This window comes from Megalops cyprinoides, chromosome 14, assembly GCF_013368585.1.
Source record: "Megalops cyprinoides isolate fMegCyp1 chromosome 14, fMegCyp1.pri, whole genome shotgun sequence".
Classification (NCBI taxonomy): domain Eukaryota; kingdom Metazoa; phylum Chordata; class Actinopteri; order Elopiformes; family Megalopidae; genus Megalops; species Megalops cyprinoides.
Genome location: NC_050596.1, coordinates 34,585,819 through 34,605,358, shown reverse-complemented (window position 1 = coordinate 34,605,358; position 19,540 = coordinate 34,585,819). Strand labels below are relative to the sequence as shown.

The 19,540-nt window shown below is 40.1% G+C and overlaps 1 protein-coding gene across 1 annotated transcript in view; it reads left to right on the top strand.

Annotated features, from left to right (window-relative positions):
* The first annotated feature begins 4,310 nt into the window (after window positions 1–4,310).
* LOC118788880 (insulin-like growth factor 2 mRNA-binding protein 2) overlaps window positions 4,311–19,540 on the top strand; it is a 45,593-nt gene continuing 30,363 nt past the window's right edge. Inside the window, exons 1-2 of the mRNA XM_036545060.1 lie at window positions 4,311–4,658; window positions 5,887–5,947. Coding sequence (XP_036400953.1) covers window positions 4,484–4,658; window positions 5,887–5,947 — 236 coding nt within the window. The 5' untranslated portion in view covers window positions 4,311–4,483. The remainder of the gene's footprint in view (window positions 4,659–5,886; window positions 5,948–19,540) is intronic.

Sequence of the window (19,540 nt, the reverse complement as noted above, 5' to 3'; positions counted from 1 at the left end):
TTCACACTCCAGTCTTCTCGGCAGGGATGTAGATGGGACGGCCAGCACCAGCTGCAGTTCCGTTTCAACACAATGTTAAAGGCAGTGCAGAAGAAATGGAATGGCTTTATGTAGCAGTTGCATTTGCAGAGCTCACAGTCAAAAGGCTGCAGGACTGAAGGTGTTAGATTAGGGGTCTTGCTTTATGTAGCCCTCTTTTGGAATGGCTAATTGCATAATTAGGCCTCACAGTGACAGCCAGCATGCTGGCTCAGGAAGCGCAGTCCTCTGATAGTGCGAACTCTCAGCGCACCGGTGACCGAAGTGCCTACTGGGGAATGGGTGTGGCTTTGCTGATGTCATCGGAGCCACCTGCAGGCACTGCTGAGTGACAGTGTACCTGAGAGCGGTGAGGTCAGCCACCCCTGCTGACACACCCACCCCTGTCCCCAGTGGGGTGATAAGTTTGATCTGCCACTATGGGCTCCCGGGCATCATCGGCTGATGACCTGGCCAGGATTCAACCAAGGCTGTAGAGAAGACAGCACTCAACGTGAGTTCCGTCACCTAACCCTAACCCTAACCCTCACCACCCAGCTGCTCAGGGGGCTGGCCCAGTCTAATCTGAACACAGCACTCTTGTGCAGAAACATTCTGTCCCCTGCTTAAGTTTAAATAAGCGTGGGCAGAAGTGAAACTATGTTCTTGATATCTGTCTTGCGTTTAGTGAAATTATGTTCTTGATATCTGTGTTGCGTTTAGCATTACTTGCATTGAAAACATTGGATTTGTTTGAAAAATTGCCAGTTTTGTTTATTGTAGAAATTGTCAAAGGTAAAATGGCGTTTCTGACTTGCCATTTGTACATTATATAAATACTATGTATACTATAAATCTCCACTGGTAATGTCAAAAATCAAGCCAGACTGACAATGAACTGGATCAAAAAAATTCTCAGAATTAAATACTGGCAATGTAAAGTATGTGGAAGTGGCTCTGGGTAAGAGCGTCGGCTAAATGGTGTAATGTAATGTAAAGTGGCAGTTTTGCGTGTGTGATGCTGAGCAAGCCTCAGGCTGGTCACTTCCTTTAGTTTCGTTGACTAAATAAATTGTACCAGGGAGAAAGGAGCGTGTTCAGAACGGCATACTGGTGTTGATTCGATTGTACTTTTACTCACAGCTACCCTGAGATACTGAGATGTCCAGAGACCGGTATGAAGCAGCCAGGCTCCCTTTATGTGGCTGCAAGATTAGTTGTACTGCACTTGCTGTATATGTTTATTTGCTCTTATGCACTTCAGTTGTTAATGCTCTGTATGTCACCTGCCAAATAACGAGCAGATGCTGCCTGACCTGGGTCAGCCAGGGAGAGATGTTTTTTGCTTGGCACTTTCCCAGGGCAACTTGCAGCATACAGGTTACCCATTTATACAAAAGGGGTGTTTGCTTGAAGCTGTACCTCAGCTGTACCCTGTGATAGGATTCCCCCACCTTGGAATCTCTTCTATAACCTTCAGGTTTATCTGCTCAGTTCCTCAGCCAGATGGGTATATTTCAGGACAACCAATGTGTACAAGCATAAATCCAGTAGCCTCTTCGTGTCCAGGTAAGAGATCCCCATGGAACCCTCTGACAGTAGGAGACGCTGTGGAGGTGGCACCTTGAGACGGCAACATCTTTCAGTCTTTACATTTCTACAGCATTCATACAGCATCTCTAGATATCCTGCGGCTTTGCTCAGCTGCACCTGGGGCAGGTCCATGATGGGAGTGCAGGTAAGGCTGTAGACTGACGGGGTCACTGCGGTCACAGGAATATCAGTACAGTGGAGGTGGGCTGTTGTAGGGGACACAGTCTCTGTAACCTGTCTAATAAAGGACTGCAGTTACAGAGGAGAATGAAGTGTGGGAGTAGCAGAGAGAAGGCTTGTGACGGAAGCTGCCTAAAAAGTTGATACGGCTCTAAGCCAATGAGAAGGTTCCAGTGATCTGACATCACACAGGCTGAGAGAGCCACTGTGACTGAAGAGTGTATGGTGCACTATAGTGAGCACATTAGATGATGTACATTTTGCCCTTAAAATGTCTCATGTTTATGATCTGGTGTCAAATGTTTGCAGGTGTGGTCCACTTGTACTTTTATTGCTCTGGATGTCTAGGCACCTGGTAGTAAGACAGCGCAGCGGCCTGCTGGAGTACAGCAGCAGTGTGGGCTTTGGGTAAGCTGCCCGCCTGCATGGACCTTTAACCATGTGACAGCGGGGAGGGAGTGAATGTGAGCTGGTGCTTGTACTGTAAGTGCTAACAGAGTAAGGTTTAGCAAAGTTGTTTGTATTCTATACTACTGTGTGTAGGATAGCATATACCTTGTCTTTTTGCTTTGGTACAGGAATTACGACCCAAGACACGCTATCACACAATATTTACTAGTACCTAATTAGTGCATGATGCCACATATCCGCCACAGAGTACCACTGCAGGTAGAGACACAGCTGCTTCACTGGTGGGATGCCACCATTTTTACATTTTTCAAGAGGCTGAAAGTCAAAATCTATGAATGCTATCGACTAAGAGTGAGAGGTAGAATCTGTGTATTGTGTAAACATCAGTACTTGATATTTATTTTACGTATAGTGTTGTGATATATTTTGGATGCTGTATTTTAGCAACCGATGTATCATAGCCTTTTGTTGCCTAGTCAGGTTGCACAAGTTAACGCTATTCAAGCTCTACCACAAGTTATGTTCACACTGGTCTGGGAGTGTTGTTAGTCTGGTCTGACACTGTTGCTTGTTTAACTTGAATGGATATACTTCTTTTTCTCTTTTCTCTCCTGGATAGGAGTGTCTACTAAACGCATGTAATGTAATAATACATTGTGTAACAGTGAATAAAAGAGATTAGTGTAAAATAATCACAATAAAGACCACTCTCAAAAAGACCAGTGTTCCAGATCCTAATTTATGGCTATAATGAGGCCATGGTATTTTTATGAAGGATGTTTTTTGATGTTTTGCCCACCAAGACCTCCATCTACTGATGTTACTTAAATGTGCACACATTTCATCTTTCACTTGCAAAGCAGCAAAAGCCTTGTAAAAAGACGAGTTTAATCATACTCTCCTGGGAGCCCTACCATTACCAGGTACCCCATCATCTGAAATAACCTTTATTGGTTCACATAATAGAGTGTCTCGGTTTATAACTGCTTCAGCGTTGTCGGAAACAGGCGAACAATATTTAGTGCACGCGACATAAAGTTGCGCGACTGTGAATCAGTGCCATACGCCAGCTGCAAGCAGCGATACCGGAAATCGGACATAAGTTTTGAAAAGCGAATTCTAACAGTGGCGTATAATAAAGTGTCGCTATTTTTTCCAATTTATGAACGATGTTGGAAACAGGGCTTCGGCCCTTCCAGGGCTTGTCAGTTACCCTGCCATATTTGGGGGCGTGTTCGTTACTCTACCACCCAAGAGCGCCCCCCCTTTTCGGCCGCATTCGGCCTGGTGATGTCAGCGGTAGGTAGTGCATTTAAAGTCAAAAAGTCTTTCCGTTTCAGTCAAACCAGTGTTGAAAAGCACGGAAACGCGCAGCGACCGACGCGTACCGCACAATGACTACAGAGGCCATCAGCGACGGAGTCGCTCCTGCGCTCGGAACTCGGGCGTGTTTCGTATCTCCACGCACACACCCCGCACTCTCCGCTTTTAGGGGCGAGATTCCCCATGTGACACAACTGCACCAATCACAGACGAGTGCGCGCTGTGAACAAAGAGAAATGCAACACACTGCTTGTTTAGTGTGTAGGCTGTCAATGGCAAGTACTAGCAATTGTTAAGATAAATGTAACTGGATAGCACATTTTATTTTTCGTCTACAGAAATAACCTGTTTATACACAGGAAATATTCACAAATCATTGTACGCACCTTTCACAGGACAGGGAGGCATCCGTGTGTTTTCCTCTTCCTTTACCAAGTAACGTTAGGGTATTCACCATGCGTTTAGACATATGTAACATTTTTCTTTCAGATAGTCTCCCGTTAGCACCACAGTACTGGTACACTTAAGGATCTGAATGAGCGACCTCGCTGACCCACACCGCGCACTCAATTCATTTACCCGGCGGGTGATCTTCGTGCCACTTGGCACCTGCATGTCAGTTGGTTTAGAGCACTGATGCTGTCGTTCGCAAACACGTTCTGCTTGCAAACACATTTTCTGACATTTCTAAGGCAGGTTTTATTTAGAGGCGGTGCTTGTAGGCTGTAGAGTAGCGTCGCAACGACACTTTTTTTCCACCCCAGTCAAAAGTGTTTGACCAAGAGCGCAGTTGGAGCTGGGGGTCGACTGGATTTGGGGGGTGAGTGCTGCTTTTTTGCACGTTTTTCTGTTTTATTTTTAATTTAATTTTAATTATTTTTTTATTTTTTATTTTATTTTTGTTCTTCTGGATTCTAAATCCCAATTTTATGTGCACATTGGGATTTCGTTTTGGATCATGAACAAACTGTACATCGGGAATCTGAGCCCTTCAGTCACCGTCGAGGACTTGAAGCAGCTCTTTGGCGAGAGGAAGCTTCCCCTGACCGACCAGGTTCTGCTCAAATCCGGCTATGCCTTCGTGGATTTCCCCGACCAAAACTGGGCCATAAAAGCAATTGAGACTTTGTCAGGTAAGTACATCTTAAACTTCAGACATCAGACAGTGGTGGTAGATACCATTTGGTCTCGTGAGATGAAATCGTCAAAGCCATTCTTGGAAAAGAAGGAAAGAAGTAGCTAACGTTAGCGGAGATCTTAGTAGGATTGAGCCCGGGACGTACGCGCAGTGTTACATCAGTGCCCGCTTTGAGATAGTGGCTGGCGAACTCCCTCACGGTCCTCATTAATGGAGCAAATAAAAGACCGTGGCCACGTACCGGTGTATTCCATCACAATGTAATAAAAGTGTACTCGCTGCCGTGTAGTTAACTGCAGGAAGCCTAAAGATGTTAAGTTATTTTGGTCTGTAGAGAGGTGCAACTTAATGGGCACCCATAGAAATATATGGGATGGTCTGATGCTCGGGAAGGCATAATTATTTTTCAGTTATTTTTTGTCTTGATTTTATTGAAAAGATCCGACAAAAGTAACCAGAAATAATGGTTCAAATCCTTGTTCCTACGATGCCTGTCTAGCTTTTTACGAGGTGTCCTGTAGGTAGGTGATGGGGGTCCGGAGGAAAGTGCGAATAAACAGGTAGCTGGGGGGACGAGGTGAGACTCCAATTCCGAGCTGCGCCAGGCCACTTCTGCACAATCGCCCCGAAAAGGGAAATTGCGTTTTAGCCCCTCGCACGCAGAAATGTGCAAGTGCAGTATTATCAACAGGCAGGGAAAATGAGCATGTGAGATAAAAAGAGGAGAGTCCTCCTGGGAAGTCTTACCTTTTTCATCTCACATTATTTTTTTGTAAAAAAAAAAAAAAAAAAACCTTTCCACACAACTAAGTGGTTGGTGGGAGTGGAAAGCATGGCTGCCCGGCCCTCATTGTGAGTTTTTAAATATCAGCTCGTCAAGCTCTTTTGGCGCCGATTTTCTATAATGTAATTTGCGAAATTTCGTTAACTACACTAACTGTTAACAATTGTTTTCCTATAGGCTTTGGAAAACCATGTAAAGGCCTTATCTTCCTTTGATTTTAATATTCAAACCCTTTTTGCGTTCTTCATTGCAAGTTTGTTTATGTAGCTCAGTGTTTAATTCGATGGTTAAAAGGACACTGGTCAATAAACAGTAAAGTACTGCAGATGCTGTATGGAGATGCTATAATCATATCGATCCGTCTCTTTACCACGCAGTGAATGTAACATTTACCACACTTTGATAGCGTTATCGCATGCTTATTTTCTCCCCTTCACAGGAAAAGTTGAATTACACGGGAAGGTGATTGAGGTAGACTACTCAGTTCCAAAAAAACTAAGGTAATTCTGTTTTATTGTGTTTTTCTGTGGCTCACTCCTCTGATTTTGCTCCACTCCACGGACGCGTACAGCAGGAGTAAGATGGTGTGTGTTCGGCATATTTTTGTTGTTTTGTTGATAATCTTTTCATTATGTAACAGTGAAGTGTTGTTTACACACGGTCATAGTTTCCTAATTAGTCTTTTCCCGTAAAGTTGAAAATAACTCGTTTGTATGCCCTGGTATTTGTATGGTTTAGTCAATGTTATAAAAAGCTGTCAATAATTCCTTGAAACAGTAGCGAAACAACCCTTACGATATACTTCCTGTTTGAACGCCTTGAGCATGGGCCTGTTTGTTGCTACTTTCTGTCTGTAAAATATATAGTGGCTCTAAATGAAGTATGTATGCTCGTTTAAATGACTATATTTGATATTTTTATACCAGCAGAAATAGTATTCTTATTGTTTGACGTCAGTGATTTTCTTCACTTCGATTTTTGGCAGTATTCACATGTTCGTCCGACAGTTCCCAATGGATTAGTTGAATTCCATATTATCCTTTTAGAGACTGTGTGTGTTTATAGAGACTATGTATTATATATATATATATATATATATATATATATATATATATATATATATATATATATATATATATATATATATATATATATATAATGTTTCAGCTTTGTGCTCTTCTCAGAAGGTTGCAGATTTTTACGTGGCATAACAGGCCAGTTTGTAATTTTTTTTTAAAATAAAAAAAATAGACAATTTACAGGGCAGTCGGGTAATAAATCCATTTAACACTGGAATTGCAAATTATCTTGGGTGTGAAATCAGGGGTGTGAAGAGGAATTTTTAGTGGCGTTGATTATATTACCTTTTATTTCATTTGTTTCGTAGTAAAATACTCGGGGCTTATAGTAGACTATAGCCTACAACTGGAGCACAACTATTTGTCGCAACGTGTTCAGTTAATTTTAATTGTTGTAATGTATGAATGAGTTCTCTGTATAAATCAAGATCAGCATAGCTTTAAACAGTTAATGTATATAATGTAAATTGTTCACCTGTGCATTTTCTTAGGTAGTATTTCGACAAGTATGACATTTTAATAGCAAATGGTGCACGCAGGGATAGCAGAACGGCTGCAGTGTGACCTCACAGGCTCTTGCCCACTGCACGTGACGTGTGCAGCGTGCTGCTGCGTTTCCCACATGGTGCAGTGTTGAGCGTTACACGGACACAAAGGTCTCAGATTTACAATATCGCCAACGTAACAATGCGTTCGTGGAAACTATATTCATGCTATATAAAATTTAGTGGCATGTAATACGGTTGACGGTAGCATATACCAAAGGGGGTCTGACCAAACAACAAAATCCCCTTTAAAAGGAAACCACTGTCTAAAGTGTAAAATATTCTCCACTTGGAGTTGTACCCATAGCGAACAGGCGTAACCGTGAAAACTGGCGGTGAGGGTCCGCCCTGTATGTACAGAGTGTGCGCTGTAATGCAGTACGATGGCTAGAGCCACATTGCGGAGATCATGGCAGCGTGCAGCCGTGTGCAGACGCAGGCCTGCTGCATTAGCGGGATATTCTTAGAGCGGGTTTGGGCTTCGCTCTTGTGTAACGTGTGATCCATACCACTGACTTAGGTTGCTCCGACTCCAGTTAGTTTAAAATAACCATAACTTTTGAAAGCTTACGTAAACAGCAGTGGGAGACAGTACAGTGGAAGAGATTTACGTTATGATTTTCCTTGGTTGAGAAGACGTACGTAGTTTGTATGTTAGGTATAATTGTTTGCTTCATTATGAGTAAGCGTTATTAAGAACTTATTTAAACCATTGGTATAAATTATTTGTTCTTTTAAAAATCAATAGACATAAGACAAGAACATTTTTAAATATGTGTTTTCACTGTAAAATTAACGATATTATTAATTTACTGGAGACATTCACCTTTTTGTATTTTTATGTAAAGCGATGACTTGTGCTGTGTACTGAAATTATAGTACATATGTAATGGATGGACAACATAGGGTATTTTGACATACAAAGTTATAATACAGTGTCATGATTGTTAATAGTCTATATGAGTTTACCATTTGATAGATATATTCTAAAACCAATAAAAATGAATGAAAAAGGATAAGATTGAGACAACATAAATGTAGTTTGGAATTTATGCTTTAAAAATAAATTTTGTCTTTGTGTAGAAATTCATACATAAAGGTACAATTTATTGCTAGTAAGTTCATCCTCATGTGCTGAAATGGCTTCCCTGGGTAAACACTGTGAAAAGACCACATTTTGTACATAAGCATGTGCAGAGTCAGGGGAGTTACTGGCAGTGTATACGGTGTTATATCTGCTTATCTTAATCACTACATAAGTCATCTCTCATGATAATTTACTGATATTTCTTTTCATCATTACATAAAAATCAGCTGTGTGTCTTAACCAGTTATTTATTGTAATGGACCTGCCTTTACACACCATGAGCACACATTCTCTACAGGACTATTGAAAAAAAAATTGTGGAAAGTCTGTAGGTGTGCTTCTGAAACAATGTTTTTAAGACTGACGTGTGGAGCTGGTCAAAATGGTATATACTGGGCAGTTTATTACTTGGAAAGTCACTTGTAGTTTCTGAATTGATTGTTTTTAAATTGATGTGCATTTTGAATATATGAACTCTATGTATGGAATTAGTTTCAGAATAGTCCAGAATTGCAGTGAAAGATTAAAAAAACTACCTTCATATTATCTGTCAAGAGTGAGTTTTTGGTGATGAAATGTGACTTTCAGTAAGGTTTTTTGGAGACTTAGTAGTTCTAACAAGAAATAAAAATATGCTACAGTACACTTAAAAATGCTTCCAAGGCACCATCAAATAGAATATGTTTTAAAACAGTTTTAAATATGTTGTGTTGTATTTATGTCAAGTTGAACACTGTTGGCAGAATACTCATGTTAATTCATTTTAATGAGAAATGTTACTAACATAATTAAGTATTTTATCTAACTTAAACACTATTACAAAGTGTGGCTCCCATCAACAAAATATTCTTAGAATCAACTGACTTTGAAAACCACTGTATTTACAGGTTATCCTTTCTCAGCAATTTGCCTAGTCCATAAAGTCATTTTTTCTTGAATAAAATCCAACTTGTAAATCATTAAGGCTGCTGAAAACACCGATCATGTAAGTAGTATGTACATTGTGCTACCTGTCTGTTTTCAACAACCATATTTCTTCTTTGGTCAGTTTCATGTTTACGCAAATACACTTGTTTAAAAAATGAAAACAAACAATAACATCTGCAGAGTGTTGCTGTGTCAGCACAGATCACCAGGTGAGGGGTGTGTAGGGACGAGGTGTGTTTTTACAGAGCTTGTACTGATCCCAGATCAGAGAAATATAAGTGCAAAGTATTGCACTTATTATGAATTGAGTTAAACATAAGTCTCAGTGGTTTAAAATAAAGATGCATAGAAGCATATACACTTAGAATTTGTGTGATTTCTGTTTTTGAGGATGTTTCTTTACATTAGTACGGGAGTAATTAAATATTACTGTGCTGATGCAGGGCCAAGGCAATTTCTCTCCATCCAAAGCGGGTGACATTATTCTGTTTATTTCACTGCACATTGTATTTTTTTCAGCTTAAAATCAAACGGGGGAATTTTTATTAGCTATGAAAAGATGTCACTGTTACAGAGTTAAGGCCAAACAGTTTTATGATTTAATTGAATTACACACTTATTTATAGAGAAATGTGCCTATTAATATCATCATATAGGACATAGATGATGTTTGAATAATATTCTATATATTAAACAAAAAATTACATTCCTATAATTTGAATAATAGTAAGTCAAATGTATGATTTCGCTATGGCCTGAATGAACTCTAAAGTAGCACCCTTACACTAATCATTGATTAGAAACATCTACAAACTGAAAAAAAAAATGCTGAAATCACACTAAAGTGCTGCTTGCAGTAGATAGTGTAGTTCTGAATTGATTGGAGTGTTTTGTCTCAAATATGAAACCATTGAGATGTTAACTGTTGAATATGGTTTGTTGAGGTGTATCAACACGTACATTCAATAAAATAGCCCCAGAGTATTTGAAAACAGGAAGGACCCATGGAGGCTGCTCCATCTTACTTTGTTAGTTTGGTGAAGTTCCTGTGTCCACACAGCTGTGACACCTCTTCATGCCTTTGATTGTGTTACCAAGTATAATTATTCTTATGATTATTTTAAAAAGTGAGACAAGTGTTTGTGAATCATGATGAAGGAGAATTGACTTTCACCAGACATGGAGCTCTGGACCTGACAGATACATTGAAATTATTGAAATATTTTATTATTTTTGTTTGTTTGTTTGCTTGTTGTGTGTGTCAAATTGATATCATTGATCTACTGTTTTAAAAATGAACTTCAATTTAGCTTAATCACATGAGAAACCTTTTCAGCATTTAAAAACTGATATACTGTTACAAAGATTGTATAGTTTCTTTACAGTTGAACTCCCCATACTTCAATTACTGTTTCAAGTCTTTTGTCCATACTTATCAAATCCACCTTTGCTGTGGACCTCCTCTGCTTTACCCAGAATGTACAGTAGCATGCTTACGCTACAGCAGTCAGTATACGTCAGTATGTCTGCATGAGTTGTTGGACTTCCCTCTGAGATCTACCCTGGCTGGTCTTTGGAATTCGTGTGGTCCCTCTTCTCCAGTGTGCTTGTGGGGGGAGTCTGACTCTGTTTTAGTTCTGAATGTGATGTGTGTAAGAACGTGGGGTGAAGACCGCAGTAGGTGGGACTGCTGAAGCAGCAGTGAGTGGAGTGTCCTCTCCAGTGTGGAAAAGCTGTCAGTTTGTGTATGGTGTTCTCTTCTGCCTGAATGCGGCGGAACCACAGCCCAGGACAGCACTAGCATTGTCATCAGCTGCATTTGTTCTTATTTAGGAACTTATGTATTTGATAAACCTTTATGTTTGAAACATGTTTAAACATAAATTGTAGATTTGTACACTTTATACGGTGTGTGTAGTATGTGTAGAAATATTTTATATTCATTCATTCTTCAGAGATTGTTGTGCAAAATCTATTTTAACTCATGTAGGCTGTGCTACAATCAGTGCTCAGAAGTCTTTAGCAGATAAGAATGATTTGCTTGATTAAAATATAATAAAAAACATTTAAAATATTAAAATATAATAAAATGTAAGATAATGAAACATTGTTAGTTTGTCATTTGTACTTTGATTTTTCTTTGTGATAAGTAAAATGTCTGTGAATTATATTATTAGGAGTAACTGATTGTCATTTGATAGATTGCATGTATTTGTATCAGGCATGAGCTGTGAATGCATTGAGCTGTTTAAAAATGTTTAATGTCAGAAAAAAATATGTTACAAATAATTTGTAAACAATTTTATGAGAATGCTGAAGCTTTTAAAGCATTCATTAGTACATCCTTAAATAGCATCATTAAAATTCATTTTTTTAAATTTGATAATACAGTCTATCTAAATTGATTTTCATTTTTACAAGTTAGATGGAATATTGATTTATAACTTGTGTACAGTCTGTTTTATTTAGTTAAGCTTTCTCAACATTTAAAAATTTATTTGTTATTACATTTCTGACACTAAAAATCAATTTATCAGCATATGTTAATATTTTCTTTCTGTAATTATTGCTGACCTTAACTACATATTGAAGAAAAGATTGTATCGGTATTGATGATTTGGTGTGTTGTTAGTATTTGTGGTTTTAATATTTTTCATAAATAAATAAGCTTTTATAAATATTTGTTGTTTGACTACTTCTGTTGTCTAATTTTCAGTTGATTAGAATTGAATCATTCAATTGAATTGAATGTTTTCATTGGAGCATTTGGTAGGTATAAGTAATATATGAATTTTGAAATGGATAAAATACATATTAGTCTCAGTATAAAAATATCATAATCATATTTAAGAAAATATTGCAGTTGTTAACAATAACTTTGTTTAGACTATATTGTGAATCTTCTTCCAAACGGTTTTTAAATAAAAAAAATCTATTTAAAGCAACTGAAATATAGTGATAATTGCTGGAATTGTTGAATATTTGTCTGTCCAGAAGTGCATTGTATACTGTACCTCAGTGCACTGCTGATTGCAAGGAAAATATTTGTATTCCAGCTGAAGTCCAATGAATGTATGTTCAAGTCTGAAAATAAACAAAAGTTTGAATGGTAGATTTTATTGATTTCTGTATCAGAAAATGTACTCTCAAACATGTCCAGTCAAACCCTTGCCTACTGATCCTAGTAAACCTGCTGAACATAGATGTTTTATTACCAAAAATGTGTAGTAAGTAAATATCTATACAACATGTTCTCTGTTATGTGGTATATCTACAATTATGTATGTATATTAATTTCTAAATTCACATAAATGAGCTCATGTATCAGTTAGATGTGCTTTTGCTGGGGATGGTTAATAATAAAAAGCTCAGTCCCACACAGGGTGCAGGTCCAGCTACATGTGTTCACTGACAGTGTGCAGTAAGCACTATAGCAGTAGCAGATTGCTTTTGGTCAGATCTCTGTGGGGTGTGTCACTGATACAGCTCTGTCATCTTCATTACTCCATCCATCCCTCGGTCCTTTTCCCTCTTAAAATCCTCCATTTCCTTTAGTGAAGAAGTGTACCACACTGGGTACTGGTGATGATTTAAACAAAAATTGTGTCAGATTTATGATGGATTCAAGTTGTCCATTTCTCATTGAGTGAAATGTTTGAATGAAACCACATTTTAAAAGTTTCTTTTCAGGTGAAACAGTGGCATTTTATGTTATGGGCCGTGTTTGGAGTGAGAGAGGGGAGGAGACGTACAGATGAGTGCAGATTGCTGTTGGTGGCAGAGATGGAGGTGCCGGGTGCTGTGCAGGTGAGAGTGCACCTGTATCTGCTGTGCAGGTGAGAGTGCACCTGTGTCTGCTGTGAAGGGGGAAATGAGCAGTGAAGAGTGAGCAGAGCCTCTCTTGAAGGAGAGGAGTGAGAGCACTGGCAGGCTCTTGTATAAGTACCCTCTGTGTTGTGTTGGGAGCACAGAAACAAGCTTTGGGCTTCCTATGATGGAAAGTAGGGTGTCGGGAGAGGCTTATCTTGGTTGCATGTGTCATTTTGTTTTACATTTGTTGAAGGTGTCCCTTTGTTTAGAAACAAATCTAAAAAAAAGATGCCTTGAGTTCAGTCAAATCACATTGGAGTTTTTCTTCAGCCTTGAATAATTAAGCATATTTCCTGTTATTCATAAGATGCATTTCTCATTACATGCAATCACTAAACGTAAGGTCATCTACGTTAAAAAAGTTACATTTGCTCAAAGTTTAGGGTAAACAACAGGAGTCAGACCAAACTGTAACTAATGTCTGCCTGTAATAATGAATATTGATTTAGATTAGATTCACATCTTATCTCACGCTGTCTGTAGTTTGTTTTTCTCCATATCCCAGTATGGTCCCATGTTAATGTTCTGTTGGGTTGATGTGTGGTGTGGTAAAAAGCTGAATGAATCTTCTGTCAGGAGTGTATGTGTGCAGTGGCTGACTGGCTGTGCAAAGGCTATCACGGGTGAGAGCTTGGGTCACTGGAACACAAGTAAGAGTATAGCATCGAAAGGATGCTGTGGGGTTTCTCTTAGGTAAATATGACAGAAATGAGGTGTAGAGAGACTATCTGAATGGATGTGGTGTCATTCCTAAGGGTGCCTTTCTTAGTCAGTGGACATTTCAGCAGCAGAGAACAACCCTCAGTGAGTGGGTGAATACTGAACGTGGAGCATAGACATATGTGAGAAATCCACTCACAAGAATGAGTGGAAGTGAAAGCCCTCATGCTAACATGGGAGAGGAACAGACCTGCTCTCTAACTGATCATCTCTCCCTGTCACACTGCCGTTTTTCAGAGTGCTGCGAGTTGGAGCGAGACAGTGCACAATGGAGTGAAATAGCTGACAGTTGATTGGTTCTCAGTCCCTTGGTCATCAGGCTAGAATCCACTTGGAGTGTCTCCCGCCTCCTCAGAGGACAGACTCCGTCTGCAGCCCTGAGCCTGGCTAAATTGGGTGTGTTGGCTGGATTTAGGCATGTTTGAAGACATACGGAGAGTTTTGCAACATGTGGATTACCACCTTGTTAAAATACTGTAAAAACAAATGCTTCAAATCTAAATGTTGAATATATAATTTATCTTTAAGAGTTTTGGACTGTATCTGTAATGATTCCAGCAGCTTTAAGTTGGATATTAAAATAATGTAGCCACTCTAAACTATTGACATTTCAAGAGTGAAGAGGCTGTAAATGTAATGAAATTGGAAGTAAAGACTTTATTCAGACTGCTGAAAAATTCCTGCAGGAATGTGGGGATTCTCAGATGGGTGTATGTTCATTTCCTGTATGATAATATGTTTATTTTCACTACGCACACTGTCAAAATTAATATCTAAATTCTGTATGACACATTATCAAAGTCTTGCCTTATAAAATATCTCAAATTAAGAGTTGTAATGCATTTGTCAGGAGTACTAAAGCGTGGAAAAGTGTCATAACTGGAAGTACACTAAGTTTCTGCTTAGTCTGACACAAGTGAAGGGTATTATCTGCTGAGATCCTGGAGTGGGCACCAGAGTTTTGTGATTTTGCTTTTTGTTTGTCTGAGTCTTTGACCAAGGCCAAGCAGCACAATGACATGCCCCAGTATGTGTTCACTGAAATACAGAAATAGCACAACCAGAAAAATATGACAGGAAAAAACATGAATTTTCAGATTTGATTCTGTGCACAATCTCAGTCCGTTGTTTTAATGGCTGCATCTGTAATGGAGCCCATCTTCCCTTCAGAACATAATCCCACCCTTCCCACCCATTCTTTCCCAAACAGTGATTACTGATCCGGTACTGTAGATGAGAGAGGGAAAACATTTTATCAGGAAGAATTTGTAAGTGATCTGGCTGCTCTGTGGGTTTGTCTCATTCCTGGGGCTGTCCCGTGTGAGCTTTCTGTGAGGAGGTGGGGAGTCAGGCTCAGAAGCACCTTTGCACTGCAGTCATGTTTACACACACAGGTTCCAGGGAGTGTGTGAGCCTGTGTGTGTGCAGGTGAGTCACCTGTGCGGGACCCTGCTCCAGGAACACCGCAGAGTGGATGTGCACATTCCCTGTTATCAGATGTTGTCCCTTGAAAGTGCATCTTAACGCTCTGAGTGCTTTAGTTTACAATATGATATTCATTTTTATGTTTTTTGATATTTTTTGTGGTCCCTGATATACCTTTGATAGTAATGGTAATAGAAGGGGTGGGAACTGATATTCATGTGTTTGGGGGCACCCATATCTTTGGCAGGACACATATCTCCTGTATCTTTACCTAGAGGACAATAATCAGCTGTTTAATCTGACATTTGAATATCTGACATGTCAGAAATAAGAAACACTGTCTTAATGGTTCAGCTCCATATCTCACACTGACAGGAAGCTGGGCTTTGGTGCTTCCTGCTTGTGTGCTTCCTTAAAGTTAAGGATGGCATCCTCTCAGAAAATTGGAAATGTTTGGGTTAGGTTAAAAAAGGAAATGTTGTCAGAATGATGAAAACTGAAAACAGTGTAAAATGTGTAGTGTATTAATTGGTATGTACACGTTCATCCTCAGAGGATGTAGGAGTGTAGTCCTGAGGAAAAGGCCCTCCAGAAAGCAGGGCCTATGACAGCTGTTCTAAACAGCCGTAACTGCAATACGTTTTGCCCTTAACTTTGAAAACTGAATGCGTTTAGCTGTAATTTTTTTCACTAATTATGCAATGCTTTTGAATTCATTTCAGTGACAGCAGTGAGTTAAAAAATCAGGCTTGCTTAAATTCCTTATTCATTGTTCAGGACAAACGTCCAAGCAGTTTGAAGTAATTCCAGCCTGTGTGTTCTCCGCAGCTGAAATATATTGCATAGCGTTGCTTCTCAGTGTCTGTAAGCAGCAAGGTCTGCAAAGCATTATTGTTTAACACACATTTTAATTTAAGTGATCATGTGGAATGGGCATGGGTTTAAAGGCCTGTCTTTATGTACTGGAATGTGTGTGTCTATATTCTCTTGAATACGTATAACAGGAAAGGCAAATAGTAGCTGTGATGCATAAAGCTTTGGCACCAAACTGATCTGGTGTGTGTAACCCTATGATAATGTCATTTAGTGTAAAAAGTGTTTTCAGTAGAAGCGCATTTCTTTGGCATTTATGGACCCATATTAAGTGGCTCTGTTTTGTATCATGTGAGTCAAGTATGACTTCTTTCCACTTTTTCCTTTTAAAACATTTTGGTTTAACAACCTTGGGTGTTTCACAAGTATGGCAGCATAAATCTGTGAATTTTGATGGTAGGAGCAATGATTTAATTCTTCATTGATGTCATTTTTAGATGACTTGATGCTTCTGGTAGTGTGTTCTGTTAAGACAGAATGTTAAATTTGTATAAAGGACATATCAGAGACAGACAGCTGTATGGTCTCATCAGCAGGACAGGCATACAATGGAGAGACAACTGCATGGTTTCATTGGTACATATGGCCTATTTCTGTTTGTCTCTGATATGCCTGCCCTGCTGGTGAAACCTTGCAGCTGTCTCTCACTGATATGCCTGCCCTGCTGCTGAAACCTTGCAGCTGTCTCTCACTGATATGCCTGCCCTGCTGGTGAAACCTTGCAGCTGTCTCTCCATTGTACGCCTGCCCTGCTGGTGAAACCTTGCAGCTGTCTCTCCATTGTACGCCTGCCCTGCTGCTGAAACCATGCAGCTGTCTCTCACTGATATGCCTGCCCTGCTGGTGAAACCTTGCAGCTGTCTCTCACTGATATGCATGCCCTGCTGCTGAAACCTTGCAGCTGTCCCTCCATTGTACGCCTGCCCTGCTGGTGAAACCTTGCCGTACTGCTCTGCTGTGCTTGGTCTGCAGGAAGCGGGTGGGCAGGCCGTTACATTACATTACATTACATTACATGCATTTAGCAGATGCTCTTATCCAGAGCGACTTCCAGCACAATAGAACATAGGTGTATCCATGTTAAATGTATCCATGTTAAATGAGCAACATTAACTACGTTCTAGTGTAAACTTTGGGCAAATGCTTGTAAATATATGTACATTTATGCTTAGTAAATGCATCATTAAAGTGGTATACAGGAGCCAGTGTTTTCAGTGTCAAATCTAAATGTAGACAGCTACTGGCAGCTATAGCTGTCACATCCCTGTATTGCTCAAAGAACATGATAAGAGGGAGCTCTTGATAAGAACAGACAAATATTACAGAGCAATTAAGATGTGTAGATAGCTAAATGGCTAATTGTTCCTTGTGGCATTTGACCAAAAAGCCTCTTGTAACACTTCTGTCTTGCTGACAGCTGTTGCACATTACTGCCCTCTGTCCTGCTCTGATAATATCCCAGACAGTACTGGGTCGAGCCACAGCTGGGCAGAGCCATGCATTAGGTGGTGAGTGTAGGTCTGACATGGTCAAAAGAGATGTCAGTGGCCAGGAAGAACTGCTTGTTTTCCTGCAGTGACTGATTTCAGGAAGTCCTCTGTTTGCCATGGTAACCAGATAGTAGTCTTTGAAGAGGTGAATGTATAGAGCTGGAACACTGAGAGACTATCAATAAGTACAATTGAAAGAGAAGTAAAAAAACAGGCAAATTGCAGTGCTCTGAGACATCTGAGAGCACACTTGATTTACACAGAGCTACCGATGGTACTGTCATGCATTGCTCTTTACTGCTAAAGGAAGTAAGATAATATTAAAGATCATAAAAACAAATCGTCTTATTAAATCTTGTTTAAGAAGATGATTTAATAAGATGATCTGTTTGAATATTGTTTTGTGATAATTCCATCTTGTGAACCCGATTTTGTTAAACATATTGTATCTTGGGCTGAATATATAGTCTCAAGCCTAATTTTAAAGATACATTTTTAGAATGGCTGTATTTTCATTTACTTGCTACAGCATATGCTTGTAAACAATGTGTTCAAAACTTATTTTAAACCATTTCTCTAGTCATCTTTTTTTTTCTTTTGCTTGATGCATTTTTCCACTCATCCCTCTGTGACACCAGAGGTCCTAATACAGGAGTGCTGAAGGAGAGCAGATGGGAAAGGTTGTGTTGCTTGTGAATTCTCCATTAGTTTTGTATGAGCTAGAGAAGTAGCAGCCTGGTGAGGTCAAGCTGAGGCTGGGCTGAGGCTGAGGCTGGGCTAAGGCTGGACTGAGGCTGGGATAAAGCTGTGCGAAAGCTGGACTGAGGCTGAGGCTGGGCTGAGGCTGAGGCTGGTCTAAAGCAGGACTGAGGATGGGCTAAATCTAGGCTGAGGCTGAGGCTGGGCTAAAGCTGGGCTGAGGCTGAGGCTGAAGCTGGGCTAAAGCTGGGCTGAGGCTGAGGCTGAAGCTGGGCTAAAGCTGGATTGAGGCTGAGGCTGAGGCTAGGCTAAAGCTGTGCTAAAGCCTGGGCTGAGGCTGGGCTAAAGCTGGGCTGAGGCTAGGCTAACGTTGGACTGAGGCTGAGGCTGGGCTGAACACAGATGAAAGTTGTTCTGAGGCATTTGCATTCATGTAGAATTTTGTATTTTATCAAATATGCCATTAATATTGGGAATGGGTCAGAACACCCCCCCACAGATGCACACACACGCACACACAAATCCCCACACATGCAAGGACACCCCCCCCCCCCCCCGCCTCTGAGCTGACCCAAGAGGAGATCCACAGTGTCAGTAGCTTCAATTTCTGTGTTGGACTGGGAGGTTTGCCTTGTGCCACTGTTGTTTGTTGTGGTTTTTGACATACCACAAACGTACACTGAGGTTCAGCTACCTGTTGCTTTTATAACCATCTGAGTAATTTTTTGAGACAGGCAAGGGAGTCATAATATTTTTGAGATAGGGAGATCGGGTTTCTTGCCCTAAAGCAGGTGTCAGCTCTGAGTTAATCAGAATGAAAGAGTGAGAGCTGCACGTGAACAGCATGGATCTCTGAACTCTCCATTCTCAACACTTTCTGCATCCTCTGGGCTAGGCCTGTCAGTCACACAGCTGTTAGCTAGAAAACAGAACATAACCCCCATTGTGTGCTGTGAAGCCAAAGTTTATTTGCTTTTGTGTCAACTCATGTGTCAAACTCCTTTTCTCTCTCAGCCAATCCAGTGGAAGTGCATACCTACTCAGACAATAATGATAATAGGATAATGGTCATTATATCATGAGTTGCATAATAAGATTGCACAGTGAATCTCTAATCATGATTGGTCCATGTTCAGTGGGAAGATGCTTAGGGTTGAAGTCCTGTAACAATTTCCGCTTCACCATTGTGCAGTCAGTCAGTACATGTCTTTAGGTGTGGCTGCTTTATGCACAGTTAGAATACAAAGGGCAACAGCAACTGCAAGAGTTGTTTTTCAGAGAAAATATAAAGGGTGGTTATTAATGCTTTCGGCCTGGCTTGCTAATGCACACTAACTGTGTATTACAGCTACACTACAACACTGTTCACTTACTGCAT